Below are 19493 nucleotides of genomic sequence, written 5' to 3' on the forward strand. Positions count from 1 at the left end.
TTTTTATTTGGGGGGCTCTTGCTTTTGGAGGGGGGAGTCTACCGGATATTTTGGGGGAGGACACCCCTACAAAATGTAAAAGGTTTGTTGTGCTAATTGAGCTTTTGGGGATGGGAGCAGACATAACAGAATATATAATCTTCCATATTAGGATTAGTAATGTAAAAACCAACCCTCCCCCCGCTCCCAGTTGCAATTATAACAATAATCTCAGTTTCAAAGATATGTTCCAGATTTTTTCTCTCTTCTCCTTTAAAATTATAATTTAATAAGCATATACTAAATAAAAAGTATTACTTCTTCAATATTCCTGTTTTCAAATTCCATTTTTTCTAGGTATTGTTTTCCAAAGATATCCTCAAAACAGTACTTTTCTAGATTACTTTTTCAAAACAAGCAACTTGTACCTATGATTACACAATTCCATCTTTATTTTCAAGATTAAAAAGTCAAAACAGTAATCTTGGTTACAAGAGCAGTTTAAAATAAATAAATACTCGGCTTCTGTAAATGTATATTGAAAAATATTCGTAAAAGGAATAAATTTTTCAATCATTATTTCTCTTCAGCTGATAAAGAACTTTAAAGTTCAACCCAAAGGAAAGATCCTAAATTGAAGAAGAAAAGAAAAAAGGAGCATTTTGAAGCATTCTCTTTTCCTTGAAATGCATCATATTACATAGCAGCCAATTTACAAATGCGCACACGATAATCGAATACATGTATAATATTGCTAATTTTGATGTCGGCGAAATGGAAAATCAAACTTTAGAAACAATTCCCCAGAAATTACCAGTATTTGTACTGTTTTGTAATTAGTAAATCAATATCAAATTTCAATAAAGAAAAATAAATTTTCTTACAAATTGAATTCAATTGAAATTGAATATTGACAGTAGGTAATAAATAAAGAATTTAGGAAAAAAAGGGGAGGAGGATTTTATATCAAAAGAAGACAAAAAAAAAAAAAAAAAAAAACCTACGTCAGTGGCGTACCCAGCATGGGTGACACCCAGGGCGATAATTTGTGATGTCACCCCCCCCCCCCTAAAACGCAAAAATAAAAGGGATTGTATATTCTGTGTAAGTTTGAAATTCATACAACTTTCAGAAACAACTAGTACTTTTGTGAAAAAAACTAAATTTTAAGTGGGATAATGTACAAAAGAAAAATAAAATTTATAAACGCTTTTTACATAAAATTTCCCCTAGACGCATTTGTGCAGGCCGTCGAGCGGTCAAAAAAATAAGAGGGAGTAGGAAATTCCTAGCCCCTTAATTATTTCAAATGCATTATATCTTGAAAATTTGGAGTGCCCCCGATTCCCCCCCCCCCCACTCGTACCTTAGTTCTTAAATGATGGGTTTGGTTACTGGAATCAATGGAAGTTATCAACCTTAGCCTAATGCATTTTCATTCATAAACATTTTTTACATTGAAAAAGGAGCTCTTAACACGTGTCTACCGAAACACGTGTCTGCAATTTAAATCGGATGTTTGTACATTATAATGTTGTTATTAGTTGAATTAAGCATTTTAAGCTTTTAAAACTTGTTGTAAAGCGAAAAATTTTGCATATATACCTGTTTTATGTTTGCAGTTATAACCCCCCACCCTGCACCATTTTTGGGGTTGGCCACATCCTAATTCGTTTTCCTCGTGCCAATACCTATCAGAAAAACCAACTGCCGTAATTTTATCACAAAAATTCCACGGACAACCACTTTTTCACCCCCCCTTCACTATGTTCAAGGTTCCTAACATTCTAATTTGTTTTCTGCTTACCAATACATTTCAGAAAAACTAACTCCCGTTTTTGTGTCACAAAAGTTTAACGGAAAACCACTTGCCCCCAGCGCGGTTTTAACCCCCTTCCCTCCCCTTCACAATGTTCAAGGTTTGTAACATTCTAATTTGTTTTCTGCTTGCCAATACCTTTCTGAAAAACTAACTCCCGTTTTTGTGTCACAAAAATTTAACGGAAAACCACTTGCTCCCCCCCCCCAGCGCAGTTTTAATCCCCCTCCCTCTCCTTCACTATGTTCAAGGTTCGTAACATTGTAATTTGTTTTCTGCTTGCCAATACCTTTCAGAAAAACTAACTCCCATTTTTGTGTCACAAAAATTTAACGGAAAACCACTTGCCCCCCCCCCCCCAGTGCAGTTTTATTCCCCCCCCCCTTGCCCCCCTGCACCATCTCCAAGTTTGGCAACATCCGAATTCGTTTTCCTCGAGCCAATACCTTTCAGAAAGACAAACTTCCAAATTGTATCACAAAAATCGCTCAATCTCACCTACTTTAGGGCAGTCGAGATTTCGCTCCGCAAATAAGCGCCCGAAAAGTCACTTTTCCCCTTCTTTTGGCGCTTGGAATTGCTACTTGCGAGAATTTCCTTTCGAGACCCGCTTTTTTCCCTATAGCGCCATCTAGTGAGGCGATCAGAACTAATCTCGCAAGGTGAATTTCGAGCTTGGAATAAGCACCCTGGATTTCAGGACTCCCACTTTCCTGTTTAGCTTCAAAAAAAAAAAAAAAAAACAAAGGCTTGAGAGGCTTGCATTTTTGAGAGAGTTGACTGTAGTTCTGTGTCTATATGATTGTAATAGCTGTATGACTGTTCATTAAGGTGTCCAAAAAAAAAACGAAAGCCGATTTTTTAAGTCGCACTCTTTTATTTTTTGCTTTTAGATCAAAATAGTTGTAAAAAAAGTTTCATATAATTTGAACAATGGCAACCCGTTCCGACTTGCGCCTGAAAGTGTAAACCAGCTCTGTGTACTGGCCCGAATCAAAGAAATTTTTTTTTTGAAATTCGAAATTTATGTTGATAAAATGTTCCCCCTATAGCCCCATATGTACCACTAGAATATTTATTCAGATTAAAAAATATTTAGGTGTCTAGCAGAATACCTAAAATTTAAAATTTTCTTCAAAAAATTAATTTTTTTGATTTATCTTTTAAAAAATTACATATACATTTAAATAAAATATCAAGTTCAGAAATTATTAGCAAACATATTTTCAAATGAACATTTGCAAACGAATAATTAAAAATATATATATTTAAAATGAAAAACTCAACTTAAACTGGAAAAATTCCATATTTTTAGTACAATGTGGGAGACTTAATTATTGCAAGAGAGCAAAAATTTCTATTTAATGCTAATTACAGACTTCTCTTTTTATATATATCAGCTTGATAACTTTTAAAATTTATCTTTCATTTGTAAAAAATATATATAGAAAAAAAAAACAATTTTTGAAGAAAATAATTCTAGGTCTCCTGCTAGACACCTATATATTTTAAAATTTTTATTAATAATTTTTTAGTACATGTGGTTCTATAGGGGCAATGTTTTATTAACATGATATTTTGAACTTCTGAAATTATTATTATTTTTCGATTTGGCATAGTACACAGTGCAGTTTTACACTTCCAGGTGCAAGTCAGTATGGGATGCCATTGTTCAAGCTATATGAAACTTTTTTTTACAATTGTTTTGTCCTAAATGGGAAAATATAAGAGATTGCAACTTGAAAAATCGACTTTCCTTTTTGGGACACCCAACTGTTCATGATACCTTAAATCAATACAATAAAATATTGCTCTTATTTGTACCAACCCGTATAATCTGGCAGAATTAATCTCAAAAATTTAAATATGTGTGTTCTGCATTCTATTCTTTCATCTGCAACATTTTCTTTTCATTTTTCAGAATTCATAGTCAGCTTCAAGCAGTTTTATAACCCAGAAACCCGCGTAAAGTTCATAAAAGCCGCTCTCGCCTCCCTGGAACCCCATGGGTGGCAAGTTCTTCCGCGGGATAATCCCGCCAGCAGCTTTCCCAGTGACTTTGAAGTCTTGCAGGTAATCAACATGTTCATCTTTTCTCCCAAAAAATCTTCCCCTGCCATCTACAAAATCATTGTTAAGGAACAAACTGATGAATTTTCCAAAAATTGTCTTTCTAACTACTAAACTACTTAAAACACACAATGCAAGGCTCATGTGTATGTAACAGATATGGTACCGTAACCGCGGGCTACTTGGCCCAGATTTTAAATTTTTCTCATTCTTTTCTCAATAATTTTGTAACTATTCATTTTTCCAAGCTGTGGAAACTTGTTTTACACATCAAGAGGTCTCTTAATTTCATTTTTGAATAATGATCAGTTTATATCCAAGTGCTTTTACTCTTTATTAGTGTTTTTTATGTGATCCAATGTTACCCTTGCGTTTGGGTTTATTTGGCCCAAAGTGGTTTTCTCTATTTAAAATCACTGTAGAACTAACTAGAGTCAAAGAAATATGTGTGTTCATACGAAACACTATTTATTTGAATGATAAATACATTTAAAAGAAGTTTGAGTCACACATATTTGTTTTAAGGGAAATTATTATTATTATTATTTTCGACATCTGTGTGCAATCCTCTTTATTGTCTCAAAAATTACCGATGGAGAACAGTCATCTTTTCATCAGTTTTGGAGGTTGAATAATTTTACTAAGAAAATACCATTTGTAAAAAAAAAGAATCCTAAACTTTTGGTTATTTCCAAAACTTTTTGGTGCATTCCATTAATTTGCTCTCAACATTCGCTCCTTCTTCTCTCGCATCAACAACTATCTTTGGAAACCTAAGCTCATTCCAGTTTACAATAATAAAATTCCATGAACTTTCCAACAAATTTAACAATATTTGTAATATGTAGATGCAACTGCGTAAACCTTTTTTTAAAATCTCCTGCAACTTTTAATTCCTCTTCATCTTAAATAATGAAAGCCATGTAACTGAGCCCTGATGAGTTGAGTCTGCAATCTCTCTATTTTATCTGTTGTCAATAATTCCAGGTTTTTTCTTGTGTTTTTCTTATTTAGAGTTTTACTTTTAGCTATTTTTTACTTTTCCAAATCTCTCTGGTGGTTTTTTCCACGTTTTATGCTGGGCCAAAGTAGGTCGTAATTTTTAGGTAAAGAGATATGTTGTCATTGTGAATTTTTTAAAAAAAACCTAAACAGAAATGAGAAGTACAATTATACTACGGCATAGAGTATTAAATAGTGCTCGTAAATAGGTACTTAAAAAACTCATATCTGATGTAGAACTGCTTCTACATGGAGAAGTTTGAGAGCTAATGAAGGCACATGTTAGCACAGAACCACTAGTGTTGCTTCTTGTGCAGAGCTATAGAACTGCTTGGTATTCATAATTGAGTGTTTGGGGATGCTCTCTAGTGGAATTTGTCAAAATATGTTGAAAAAATTGCGTCCTGAAGGTTGACAGAGGACGTTGTATCTTTTCATCCATTTGGGCCAAAGAAGGACCCTAGAACCAAAGTAGCCCGCTTTTACGGTAATGTCTTTTACTATGTATTTAGTTTTTCGATGTATTACAATGAACATGCTTCCAAAATTGTTGTATTTTTATGTAAGATTGCGTTGAAGTTAACATTTTGTTTGATTTTTATGAAATGATATTGGATCACTTCTATCTTAATAAGTTTAAAATAGGACGTGCTATTTAATGAATATCTTTTTAAATAAAAAAATGTTTCATTTTTTATATAAGATAGTTTTATGGTTCTACTAAACTTTTGGGCATTCAATGTCAGTGTAACTAAATTTAATGAATAACACCAAGGCATTTTTTCATCATATATCACAAAAATGTTTTTTAACATTTTCTGTATTATTCATCTAATAACATATATTGATTAGAGGTCAAACTAGGGTTCAAAATGAGGGGACAAAAGTTAGGAGTATTTATTGGTTTAGTTGCTGAAATGTTTTACTTCTAGGCCTCACTTTAAAATAATTCATATAGTGCAACCAACAAAGCAAATAATGCTAATAAATATGCAAATAAACTATATTGCAATAAGCAAAACACCCAACTGCTAATTGCTACAATAGTTATATTTTTGTTTCTAATTATCTGAAACCTCCCTAATTTACTGACAGTTATTGAAATCTGACTGACTGTGATTAAAAATATATTTCTATAAGAAACTTTTGAAAAGTTGGCAATGTCATTTAAGTGTATGCATATGTACAGATGCTTATTTTTATTAACAGTCAGCAAAATAAAGTACAGGACAATCATATGAACCATTAAAACTATAGCTCTCAGCTATAGTTTTAATGTTTTAAAGGAAATAGTTTTTGTAATAAGTTTCACATCAAAAATGAGGGTTGACAAAATTGTAGTGTTCAAAATGAAATTTCTAGATTCATAATGCAACTAACAACCATTTATTTCAAGCCCTGGGTCAAACATTTAACTTCAAAGAAATAAATTAAAAAAAATAACAGTAGTTTATGTGTCTCTTTGATGATGTTTTTCTAGCTTGAACAATTTCTTAATAGTGTTTGCCTGTGTTTTTATATGCAGATTCAATCTGACATAATTGAAGAAAGCATAGAGTCACTGAAAAATCACAATTCTATCAAGCATGTTACACCCCAAAGGAAAGTAACCCGTACTCTTGCATACCGTAAAGGTTAGTATTTAACAATAAGATTTTTTTTCAGATGAATTTTTTCGCTGTTGTCACTGGACATTTACAATTCTTGATGATTTTTTCAAGGATTTTTAAAAGATGTAGATAAAAAAAAATGAATTAGTTCCTTATCTATCCTTTAGATAAGATATTGTACCTCTTTCATAGCAACTTAATGCAGCAACTCCTTGTTTGATTATATCTATCCATGGCCCCACTAGATGGCACTGAATCTTAAGAGGCCTTGGCAATTTATGATTTTTCTGTGTTAAACCGATTCAGCTCATGCATCCACCAATTTATGTCAATGTTTCAAAGTTGGCTTATTTTTGATTGGACATCGCCCATTTTGACCACAAGAGGAGCTGATAGGAACCCCTGCATCCACCAATCAATGGAAACAGGGATTCCCTATGGCGCCCTCTTTGTTGCCATGAGTTTCAGCGATTATCATGACCTATGAGAATTAAGTAGGGCCATGATCTATCCTTCTGATGTATTTATAGTGATTTTTATCTGTCTCCCAAAAAATTAAAGGCAATAAAACAGCTTCAAATTTCAAGTCTCTTATGTATTTTTTTTAAATGTATTTCTCAAGAAAATTCTTTTTACTTCTTTAGCCTGTAAATAAATCAGGGATGTATTTCAATTCAAAGTTCTTTATGTTAAAATAAATTAATAAAAAAACAAAAATGAAAAGCAATTGGTAGGTTATTTTTTTTTTAGTTGTTTTTATTCAGAAATCCATCCTGATGTAATAATAATATAATTTTATTGTAGATGTGCGTATGAGATGTTTGAATGAAAGTTGAATAATATTTTGTAACCTTGGTTGCGTTATGCCTTTACTTTGTCTTCCGAAAAGCCAATCATAACAAGGAGCTACTATGGTTTTTTTTAGGGTTAAGGGATCATAAAAATCTTGAAATAGTTATTACAGATTATGATATGACTGGAAGCAGTAATTATTTTTCTATTCTTGATTTATAACCATTTTGTTTCTAGTGGTAGTGTTGCTTGGTTATTTGTATTATTTTTATATTTCAATTCACTTTATCATGATACTGAATAAAATCTTCTTGTTTACTCTATTTTAAGAATAATTTTAACTTTTCTTATATATGATCAAAATATTGAAATGATTAAAATATATTACTAAATTTTATTTCATTCTAATAATTGATATGTTATTTCATGATAATTACTTAATACAATTTTCGTTTGTAGATAAATCTGATTTGCGGGATCAAGACTGCGAAAGCAAGAGTAATAGTTCGTGCAATTTTCAGAAGTGGTTTTCATCTCGTCGGTTCACTCAGAGATCAAGTCTCTCCTTGGTAAGTTCCAATTGTTTTTTCCTTCTATGTTCGCTGCCAATGAACTTGAAATATTTTCCGTTTTTCACCTTTAGAAAAATAATGTGAAATCTGAAAACAACATCTCCCAGTTGAATCGATTATTTCAGAACGGGCATAAGTCCAACTAATGCAACTTTTCAGGAATCAATAAAAAAAGATTATTTCAGTCAGAAATGAACTAAATTCTACAAAAATTTTTATGACTAATCTAGCCGCTAGTAGGATCATTACCTCACCTTAAATTATGTTTCGTTTCAGCACTGAAATTGATAATTTTTTTTTTTTAATTTGGACTTACGCCCTTTCTGCAATAAATATCCTAAAAGACTAGTTTACAGTGATGAAAATGTAAATTAAGTGAAACAGATTTGTTTCATACTGATTTATGATAGCAAAAAAAAATAATATTACAAAGTGACAAAAATAATTAGTGAAGTCCGTATTCATAGATTCATTATCTTAAGAAAATACAACGTGTATTTTCCTCTTTCTCTCTTCTTGGTTTAGTGAAAGTCTGGCATAAAAAAATTAAAAAAAAAAAAAGAAAAACTAATAAACAGATAAAAAGCAGAAGTTTTGCATGCGTATAAAGCTATACTCATATTCGTATTCATCAAATACATCCTCCATAAAAATCTTCTTTTCTTTCCTTCTCTTGTCTAGTTTTGTGTACCAAGTTCAATGTATCAATTAGTATGACTGTGTTCAAAATTGCATTGAATAATCATCTTGATATTTGTTATATCTTCCAACAACATGAAAATTTTTCCTTTCTACTCAATATTGGCAAATTTTGTTCAGCCGACAAGCGTTACTTTGCAATATTCTCTTGAAAACCGTCTATAACATAGCTAGCCTGAAACCATTCCTTTGATGTTCTGTCAAATATTTAAGCATCATGAACGTTGATAATTGAAAACATTTGTCGCCCAGTAGGATATTTTCCCAAAATCTCAATTTGGGAGATAAGTCCTCTTAAAAAATGAAGGGCACTTGTTTAAGCAGCTACAGATTTCGTTATTTTCAATAGATTTGATGGTGAATCTTGATGTAATTTCAGGATTTCACTTATAAGAGATTGGATTTCATATGGTTATAATCTGTCATATCTCTTGAACATTTGCTTTACTGTCCCAAGATCTCAGTCGCAAAGGACAAACAAATGTCCTCTCGGAGGAAAATTATCAGCAGTCTTGTTAAATTTCTTCAGTGTTATTTCTTAAAAAAGTCTCCTGCAGTGTTGTTCTTATTTTGACCAGTGTACATCTCACTAAAAGCATACAGTTTTTTTGCAGTTCCTAGAGTGATGTTAATAAAACCCCTGAGAAATTAAGAGAATTTCATTCGGATTCCAGGATTTCGACCCCCCCCCCAACCCCCTGAACTGAACCTACCATTACCGAAATTGTGTTAAATCAAAAGAGTTATTTGTTTTTACTTCATTCTGCCAAAAAGTCTAGTCCTTCTATGATCTTGCAATTTCGTCTTATCATTTCTTCCTTCACGTTTCGTGCAGAAAGAGCATAAGTCCGGGACTTACGCCCTTTCTGCACTAAACAAAAAATGTGACCCCTAAATGAAGTGCTTTACAAGGCACTTGCAAGGATTGACTTCTTTGCTACACTAGTCGATGTCTTTACATACAAGCATGGGAAAACCACAGCTAACTCAATTTTGAAAAAGAATGTGACTTATGCCCTTTCTGCAATAATCGATTCAGTTATGATCAATAGCACAAACATAAACTCATTGGCATTTATAACAAAATAATGAAAATCATCAATTTAGGCAGTAGACTATTTTTTATGCTGTTATGTACAAAATCAGTTGATACAAAATCAAAGATATTGATATCCAAGTACAGTGGCGGCAATTCAGGGAGGGAGGGAGGGAGGGGAGGGCGATTGACTCCTCCACTTTTTATGGATGGTTTATTTATTTTATTTTCCAATTTATTAACCAAAACTTGAGATTACAGAAAAAGCAGAAAGGTCGAAATTTTCGGAACAATTTTTTTAAAAAACTTAGTAGGAAGCATTATTTAGCACAGGCATTAACTGTTAGTTTATGTATTCATTTTTTAGATACAGTAACACCTCGTTATATCGTGCTTTTTCGGGGGACAAAGAAAAAGAGCGATATATCTGAAAGCTCGATATAACGGAGGTCATTAAAAATAATTATAAGCCCAATTCACAAATAAATTAGCATTCGTTCTTTTTGACATGATTTTCTAATGGTTTTGATGTAGCTCGCGATCTACTATCGCGATCTACTATCGCGAATGTACTATCACACCTATTGAAATTTGAACAAGATTGAAATTTAAGTAAATGTTCACTGTTAGAAAGTAAAAAACGTCAAAGGCGAATGAAGACGACCTTTTTGAGCTGCCGCGAGATAAGAGTGAGCATTCCAATACCCTCTTATTCCCAATAGACTTTCTAATTTGTTTGACTTGTTGTAGAAAGGATGTGAAAAGCAAAAGTAACCACATTGTTAACAGAAAACTCTTTCGCCCGTCCAGATCATTCTTCCTTTCTCTGATGCAAATCCTGGTTTGTGCAACCAAGCACAAATCTTTTCTGCACTAAAAGAAGGGAGTATGTTCTCTTCTACATGGACTAGTATGACATGACACCTGCTTGATGCCTCTCACTTATTGTAAAGGCAACGTATCAATACAAAAGAAGATGTCTAGTAGTATACAGACTATCAGAAATATACTGCGCGGGTATGTACATTTGGATGACAGGTATTGCCGCTGCTTTTCCAGCGAATTCAGAAGAATAGCTTCCTTTTAATCATTGACAAAATAAAGAAGAAAGAGTCCTTCTCCGAGCAATACCATATGTTTTCAGAAATGGTTTCAAACTTAAAGTGAAGTTTTATTTTTCTTATTTTAGACTTTAATGTTTCGGGAGACAGAAGAAAAGAGCTATCTATCCGAATGAGCAATATAACAAGGGGCCACTGTATTAGTAAATTAATTGTTTTACTGAAACAAGCCATACTTGTTTAATAAAATTATTACCAAATGTTTGTGACACTTCAAAATGCTTTGGAGTAAATAATGTAAGTCAAATTCATGGCTAGTAGTTTCTTTGGGGAAAGTTATTGTGTGCATAATGTATCAAAATCTTAAGAAACGTGTGAGTTAAGCTGTTACATTCACATCAATTTCCACTCACATGCTCTCAAAACCAGCCATAGCAAAATGGTGTGTGTATGTGTTTTTTGCTGCCGCTAAAAATTCTGTGGCTTTTAGATGTCGTTTTTTTTTGGCCCCCTCCCCCTCACTTTTTTGTCCCAATTGCCGCCTCTGTCCAAGTAACTGGACTGCTAAGAAAATAGATTTCAAAGCCCCTATTTTTTAATCTTTAAATCCTGTAAAACTCCTGAAGTTTACTAGAGAAAAAAGGGTGCAAACCCTGTTTTGAAATTTCTTTTCTCCATAAGATCTGAAATACCCTATCTAAATAATATTTAACATGTTACATACTAAGTCTGTTAATGCTTTTAGTTCATTTTTCTTATATCTTGTGTTACAAATTTAGGGATCCACATTTTGGGAGTCTGCGGGAAAATTTGTCAGACGTCGATTGATGAGAGCTGTTCCCAGACAAATTACTAGCACATTACAAGCTGATGTTTTATGGAATATAGGGATTAGAGGTTAGTGTTTTTGCATGTTTATTATTTTTATTAGTTGTTGTAGTAGTATTAAAGGTTTGAGAGGAAACAAAGTGTATTTTTGAAATATTTTGTAAAGTCCTTGTATTTGTCCCTCCCTGTGAACATAGTCGTTAAAATATAAATATATAAATATATGTATATTTAGGTTAATGCACCTTTTTACTTCCTTTTACAAAAAAAGGGAGTATTGTATTCAAAAAAAAATTTTCACTCAAACTTCGGCCTTAATTCCCATTTTGCTCACCCCCTAATTAATGTTGAGTTTTTTTTTTCAACCCGACCACATGCAGATAAATGCCTAAGGAGGTATTGACTCCTGAAATATCCATTTTAACATTCCCTGAGTTAATTACAACGACTTTTCTCATGACGTCCGTATGTACGTTTGTATGTGCGTATGTGCATATGTATGTCGCATAACTCAAGAACGGTATGTCCTAGAAAGTTGAAATTTGGTACGTAGACTCTTAGTGGGGTCTAGTTGTTCACCTCCCTTTTTGGTTGAATTCGGATGTTCGAAAGGGGGGGGGGATCTTTTACACCTTTTTGGAGGGAAGTCAATGTCAATTTCAGTGCAAACTCAAGTGGTGTTATACTTTATGCAAACACTTGGCTCCAAGCTTTTGGTCGCCAAGTTTTGTCGCCAACTTGGCGATTTTTTTTTTAAAATCTGGTTTCAATGTAGCTTTTATTGTCATTGAATCACATTAAAATTGCCAATAATGGGGAAATACCTTTAAATTTGTGCAAAAGGAAGTCATGTGGTGCACACATCAGCTCCTTTTTAAAGAAGATGTCATGTCTGGCAAATTTTTGTTAGTTAAAAAAAATGTAAATTTAGCTTACTTGTGCCAGCTAAAATCCAAACCTTGATATTTATTTCTTAAAAAAGGTGGTTTAAAACCAATTTATACTATATTTCCATCAATTTTACAATAATAAACTATACAGTTCTGGAAATGGCTCCCCCTCCCAAGCTATTGCATTGAATGTTAGACGATCAAGCATGCAATGAGAGCTGGATAAATACCTACATCCAAATTGATATTTCAAGCTGTAGCTTTTATGTTGTGCAGTAAATTATTTAGTCTGTTTGTGAAAAATATATATTTTGAATGTTAGTACAGTAAAACCTGTCTACAACGATACTGTTGGGACCTAAAAAAAATATCGTAATAGACAGGTTATCGTTATAGACAGTTTGATTATTCGTGCTGACATTTTGCTGGGGCCAGAAAAAAAAAAAAAAAACTGGTTTAGACAGGTTATCGTTATAGACAGTATCATTATACACAAGTTTCACTGTATTTATTTTTGTGATGGCTAAAGCTAATGCGTTGTGAAAATAACTTTGGATTTTCTTTTTGATACATAATCTATCTTTGTATAAACTCATCATCAATAGTTTGAAGTTATAGCTGAGCTAATATTTGGCATAATGTATTTAATCTTTTTTCTTTCAAACTAATTGTTTCTCACTTCATGCACTTTTAAAGCCCAAAATATTTGCACTCTCACCAATTGCTTAATGTTTACTAAGTGTGTTTATAAAAAGTGCAAAACAAAAAAGAGGATTTTTGCTTTTAAGAATATTTGCTGCATATGACAGGTTTCAATTGTGTTCCATTCTGTTATTTCGGTCATTCCTTTTTCTTAATCACATTGTTGATTCAAAATTATTATTTATTTCAATACCTCTTTTTTTTTTTCAAAATTTTCTTTCCATGTTTTTAGGTGCTGGAGTAAAAGTTGCCGTATTTGATACTGGTTTAGTGAAAAATCATCCCCATTTCAAAAAAATCAAAGAAAGAACAAACTGGACAAATGAAAAAACACTTGATGATGGTAAATGTTTTTAATCCTCTTTTTTAAAATTTATTCACTTTTTCTGTTGTTACACACCATTGTAATGATGGTATGAACGCTATTCCTCACAGGACTAGGCCATGGAACCTTTGTTGCCGGAGTTATCGCAAGCAATCGAGAGTGCCTGGGTTTCGCTCCTGAATCAGAATTGCATATTTATCGAGTATTTACTAATAATCAGGTATGAAATTGCACTTCTTTGTACTTTCTAATTCATAACATGTTTTATTTCTGCTTGTAATATTTCAAGAATGAGTGAGTTTCTATTCAACCAAAATATCTTCTAGCATTATGAAGAGGCTAAGATTTATTCTCATTGCTTTCTTTGATTTCTGAATTATTTAATTGTGCAGCTGTAATAATAATAATACAGTTAACTCTTGTTTATCGCGATTAATTCGTTCCAGACTTCACCGCGATAACTGAATTTCCGCAAAGTGGGATCCTGTATTTATAAACTGAATATTTTCCTAATTAGAGGGCATAAAACTTACTGACGACAATTTAAATAGGTTTTTAATATAGTTAGAGCCCCCTAGACATGAAACAGCACCCTTATCCAACATTACATTTGTATTACTTAATATATTGCACAAAATATGAGAAAACAAGATATATTAGACAAAATCTATATCACATTAATTATATATTGGGAAATAAAGTACACATGCACACATGCAGTTCTTACACACTACTACTAACCTATGAAAATAGCTCAACTTCAACTTGTTCAGTTCAATGATGAATTAGTTTTCAGTTAGTGACCGTATGTATCCCCTTTCTTCCTCTACATTTATCCTCATCAAAGGTATTAAGCATACAGCTTAAAAAACTAGTAGTACGTTGTTGAACACCATTAGAGATGTATTTATCCCCTAGTAATAATACAGTAATTTATACTTTGCAGTTAGCGTTTAAGGGTAAATTGAGATAAACTTTCTTCGGCAATTTCAAACCTCCACTCCCTCAACTAGTACAACTACAGTCCCTAAGAAGAGCTTACCTTATTCAAAAGACATAATTTGTAATTCTCTTGTAAGGAAAAGTTTACGCGAGAACATAAAAAAGGCTCATTGCTATAATTGAAAAAAACAGAAAAAACCGCGATGTAGTGAAACCGCGAAAGTCAAAGCGCAAAGTAGCGAGGGACGTCTGTAATGAGTTAATTTTTAATGATAAAAAATAACTTTTCTGTTCTCATTTTCGTTGATTTGTGATAGAGCAAACATAAATCTTTTTTATGTTTTTATTTTCTCAGGCCACTAAAAATTTGTCTTTTATGGGCCAGTAAACTTTTTTTCAGCATGAACGGTTGTTCACTTGTTGCTATAAATACTTCGCATGTATCTTTGCTTCAGGGTCACGTGATCTTTGACATGTGTTTGTTTTAACCATGGTTTTATATGTCATGTCGAAAATTAGTTCATCAAAAATGTCAATACCTTGTTAAATTAGTGTTATCTGCTATGAGCAATAGAATAAGATAACACAGCAAGCCATTCACTTTTATCGAGGTACTTATTATTGTTTATTACTTAACTATTCAAACATTTTTATAGAGTATTATTTTACTATGAATTATTTACTGTATTAATTATTAAGTTTATCGATTCAATTGCAATTTGTTAACTATTTATAATTATATACACAATTCAGTATAATAAAACATGTATTTTTATAACTACAAGCTTAAAATGTACTTCCTATTAAATTTGTTTAACTTTCATTATACGATTTTTAATAAGTTTAAAAAAAAAAAAAGAACATGAAGAGTTTCATATTTGGATTAAAAATATTTCGTTTTTCATGAAATTAAATTTTTTATCTTGTATACTAAAAGTCAATTGTATTCAGATATGTGCTATTTACGGCTAAAAATTATTGATGATTATTTTTTACTGCATGGAATACAATTGCTTTGATTAATTTGTGTAATATAATTAAAATTAAATAATTACTTTGAATTGTGTGCTATGTTTAAAGTAAAATATTTCAGATTTTGGATTTTTAACAACTTAGTTTAAATGGAGATGAGAATGGTCGGGAAGAAACCCAGAAATTTGGAGAGCGGATGTTTTTTTTCTTTTTCTGCCCCCCCCCCCCCCCCAAGGGTTTTATTCCAGGAAACATTGAAAATTTTGAAACTTCTAGTACAAAATTATGTATTGAAAAATTTATAATTTTAAATCTTGGATGTTTTTTGTTTTGTTTAGGTATTTAGTTTTTGTTTAGTAACGCTACGTGAAAAGATTAACTTTTATTGCAAGCTCTAAGATGACTTAATTTCCCTGAGCACCAAAGTATTATATGCTACTTTTCTCAACAAAGTAAACAAAACAGAATTAGTGTATATTATTAATGTCAGTTAGACGAAATGTTTAAGTAAAAATGTTAATATGTTTTCATTTAATGTATGTGTGCATTTGTACACATATATATATATATATATATATATACAAGTGCATGTAAGAAATTTTAAAAAATAAGAAAATTTTCAGTTTAAAATCTCACAATTTGCCCTCCCCCCCCCCCCCAAAAAAAAGAATCAGTCAAGAAATTAAATTTGATTTAACAATTCAGAAAATTCACATTTTAATCATAATGAAAGGCTGATTGATGATTCGGCTAATTTAATTTCTGGTGCTCTAAACAGAAAAAGCTACTATCTTTTCTTCCCTAACAGCAAAAGTTTTAAATTAAGTTATGTTTTAAAGAAAATAATAACATGAATGGTATGTATCTTTTATGAATTCACCATTTTTTATGTTTTCTTAGAAAATATAGCTATTAAAATGCATTTGAATTTTCAAAAAATCAAACTTTCCATTTTTCCAGAAAAAAAAAAAAAAAAGACTGGATTTTCTCCACCTGCCACTTTAAAATTCTTGGAAGTTTTACATCTCTAGTTTTAAACAAGGTTTATACACAAATCACTTCAAAAGACTGCTTTTGATGTCAAGAATTCAGTCCTGCTTTACTTTATGCAGAATGTATAATGTATTTATGTTTTCAATATCAATAGTTACTTCTATTTAAGGTTTCTTATACATCTTGGTTTCTGGATGCTTTTAACTACGCCATCTTGAAGAAAATTAATGTACTTAACTTGAGCATCGGAGGGCCGGATTTTATGGATCATCCATTTGTTGATAAGGTATTTTTTAAAACTGGTTTCTGTTTTATTTTACCCTTGCATTTTACTGATTGAATAACCTTTATTTATATTTAATTCTTTTCCGTTTAAATCGTACTTCAGTGTGGTGAGCAATGGGGAAAAATCAGGATAAGATAGGGAATTTAACCATTTTGGAGAATTGTGTCTTAAATTTCATTATGTTGGTAACAACGAGGACTAATTGAGACAAAAAAAAAACATTTACTATGATAAAGTAAGAAAAAACAATGTTAAAAAATGCACAAATTGCCTATTACAGCAGACATGTGTTTCGGCGGTACAGGGAACGCCTTTTGTCGGATGTCTTTTCATCCATAAGCTCATTACTTTTTGCATCGAAAAAGGCATTCCCTGTAATGCCGAAACACTTGTCTGCTGTAATAGGCAATTTGTGCTTTTTTACTTTACTGTTCAGCACAAAGGTATTTATTTATCTTATTTACTATGATATTGCTTATTATTAGTTAAAATTGTGCTGATCCAAATTCTGGGATTTTGTTATTATTTAAGGAATTTATTAATCTTTACTACTAAATCAAGTAATACTTAACACTGCTCAAGGATTTTTTTTTAAATGAAAACAAAATAAGAAACATTAGGTTCTAAAAATAAGTTTGTAATTACAATTTTAAAGAATTTTATTGGTAAAATATACATATAATAAAAAGGGCTCTGTAAAAAGTTTGTTGCTTTTGACACTAGCAAATCAAGTTAAAATTTTACTGAACTTAAACAATAAACACATTGTTACCTAATAAACTTGACTGATAAGATATTATTAAAGTTTAGTGATTTTGTGCTTGATAATAGTTGTTTCTTTTTCATCACTAAATGCACTTCTTGTATGAAATCCGGCTTTTCAATAGAGAAGTAATTTAACTCAAGATTTCTATAGATATTGCATTCCTTTTAGTAACAAGCTAATCATATCAAATATTTATTTAATAGTTTCCATAAGTTACTTTAAGATTTTTTTTCAATAATAATTGGTTTACATTTAGGAATCATTAGAATTGTTAAAGGATGTTGGAAAGGAAACAATTAACAGCACCATTTCAAAGAAATTTTGAATGTCTTCGGTACCTTTATGAATTTTTAAAATTATTCATGTTAGTTCAGTAGTACTTCAACCAACCATACTCTGACTATCTGAATCGCTTTTGGAATTTCAGGAAAAAAGAAAGATTGTAGCGTGCTGTGATTCACAAAATAATGATTCTATCTATGCGTGCTAGTGTAGACTCAGTGCTAACATTATTGGAGTGATGAGTCAGCATCTGATAGTGCAGTTCTATTATTGGCTGCTGTCAATCACTAGGCCACCCATCCTTTCATTTAATCAATTAAAAACTCATTTTCTTCAAAAAGTTTTTTTCTCCCATTTTCACCATGCATATAATTATTTATCAAAATGGAACTTTTTGAAAAAAATGCTGTTATCCAAATGATGACCTGTCCCAATTGATTTGGATAATTGGAGTTCGACTGCAATTAAATTTTTGCATTACATGGCTGATTGTTTTCTCCTTGAAATTGTACACTTGTTGTATAATATTTTGAGACCTTATGTAAATTCAATGGATGTAGGATCATTTTGAAGCAGATTTTTAACTTGGTCTTCTTTTAAAATTTTGTTTTTTGTTTTAACTTGCAAATTTAAAAAAACAATTAAGACTCTATGTGATTTCAACATGGTTGAAACAATTTTACTTGTGAATATATTTTGAAAATAAATACAAGTATGTATTGTTATTTTAGGTCTGGGAGCTCACTGCCAATAATGTGATAATGGTGTCTGCTATCGGTAATGATGGGCCACTGTACGGGTTAGTAATTTTCTCTTTCAACATCTTCTTTACTAATAATAAAGCTGAAAGTCTCTCTGTCTGTCAGGATCACTGTGACGCGCATAGAGTCTAGACCGTTCGGTCGATTTTCATGAAATTTGGCAAAGTTGGTTTGTAGCATGGGGGTGTGCACCTCAAAGCGTTTTTTCGAAAATTCGATGTGATTCTTTTTCTATTCCAATTTTAAGAACAAAATCATTATAAGATGGACGAGTAAATTATGAAATTATCATAACATGGAACCGTAACATTGGTACAAGCCAATTGGCAAGAAAATTCACCATACATTATTTGTAAATATACAGGCGAACCAAAAGACCTTTTAATTTTTATATTACGAGCAAAGCCGTGCGGGTACCACTAGTTACTAATAATAAAGCAGAAAGTCTCTCTGCTGGATCTCTGTGACGCGCATATTGCCTAGACCATTCTTCCGATTTTCATGAAATTTGGCACAAAGTTAGTTTGTAGCATGGGGGTGTGCTCCTCAAAGCGATTTTTCGAAAATTCGGTTTTGTTCTTTTTCTACTCCAATTTTATGAAAATTTTCATAAGCAAAATTATCATAAGATAGACGCGTAAATTACCAAGTCATCATAATGTGGAACCGTAACATTGGCAAGCCAATTGACGAGAAATTCATCATACATTATTTGTAAATATACAGGCGAACCAAAAGACCTTTTAATTTTCTACTACGTGCAAATCCGTGCAGGTGCCACTAGTTTATTATAAAGTGATCAAATATCTCATTATCAAATGTCTCAGATTAAAAAAGATAAATAATTAAAACAGAAAATAAAATGTTAAAATGAAAAGGGAAAAAAGAAACTACAGTTTTGTAAAAACGGATTGTAGCCTGATCTTAAAACCGTTCCCCCCTCACAAGTCTGTTTTTGAAAATTTTGTTATTTTCCCCCTTCAAATTTATATGCTTTATTGTTGATTACTCCTTTCTGATAGTTTGCATAAATTTATATTTTTCAATTTGTTATTCGTACTGAGATGCATTTTGTAAGAGTATTTTCCTATGAAGTTGATTTGTTT

The 19493-nt window shown here is 31.7% G+C and overlaps 1 protein-coding gene across 1 annotated transcript in view; it reads left to right on the forward strand.

Annotated features, from left to right (window-relative positions):
• LOC129223829 (membrane-bound transcription factor site-1 protease-like) overlaps positions 1-19493 on the forward strand; it is a 58656-nt gene that overhangs the window by 2114 nt on the left and 37049 nt on the right. The window contains exons 2-9 of the mRNA XM_054858189.1: positions 3720-3871; positions 6396-6498; positions 7756-7841; positions 11420-11537; positions 13293-13403; positions 13496-13605; positions 16462-16578; positions 18358-18425. Of these exons, the coding sequence (XP_054714164.1) occupies positions 3720-3871; positions 6396-6498; positions 7756-7841; positions 11420-11537; positions 13293-13403; positions 13496-13605; positions 16462-16578; positions 18358-18425 (865 nt within the window). The remainder of the gene's footprint in view (positions 1-3719; positions 3872-6395; positions 6499-7755; positions 7842-11419; positions 11538-13292; positions 13404-13495; positions 13606-16461; positions 16579-18357; positions 18426-19493) is intronic.

This window comes from Uloborus diversus, chromosome 6 (genome assembly GCF_026930045.1).
Source record: "Uloborus diversus isolate 005 chromosome 6, Udiv.v.3.1, whole genome shotgun sequence".
NCBI lineage: Eukaryota > Metazoa > Arthropoda > Arachnida > Araneae > Uloboridae > Uloborus > Uloborus diversus.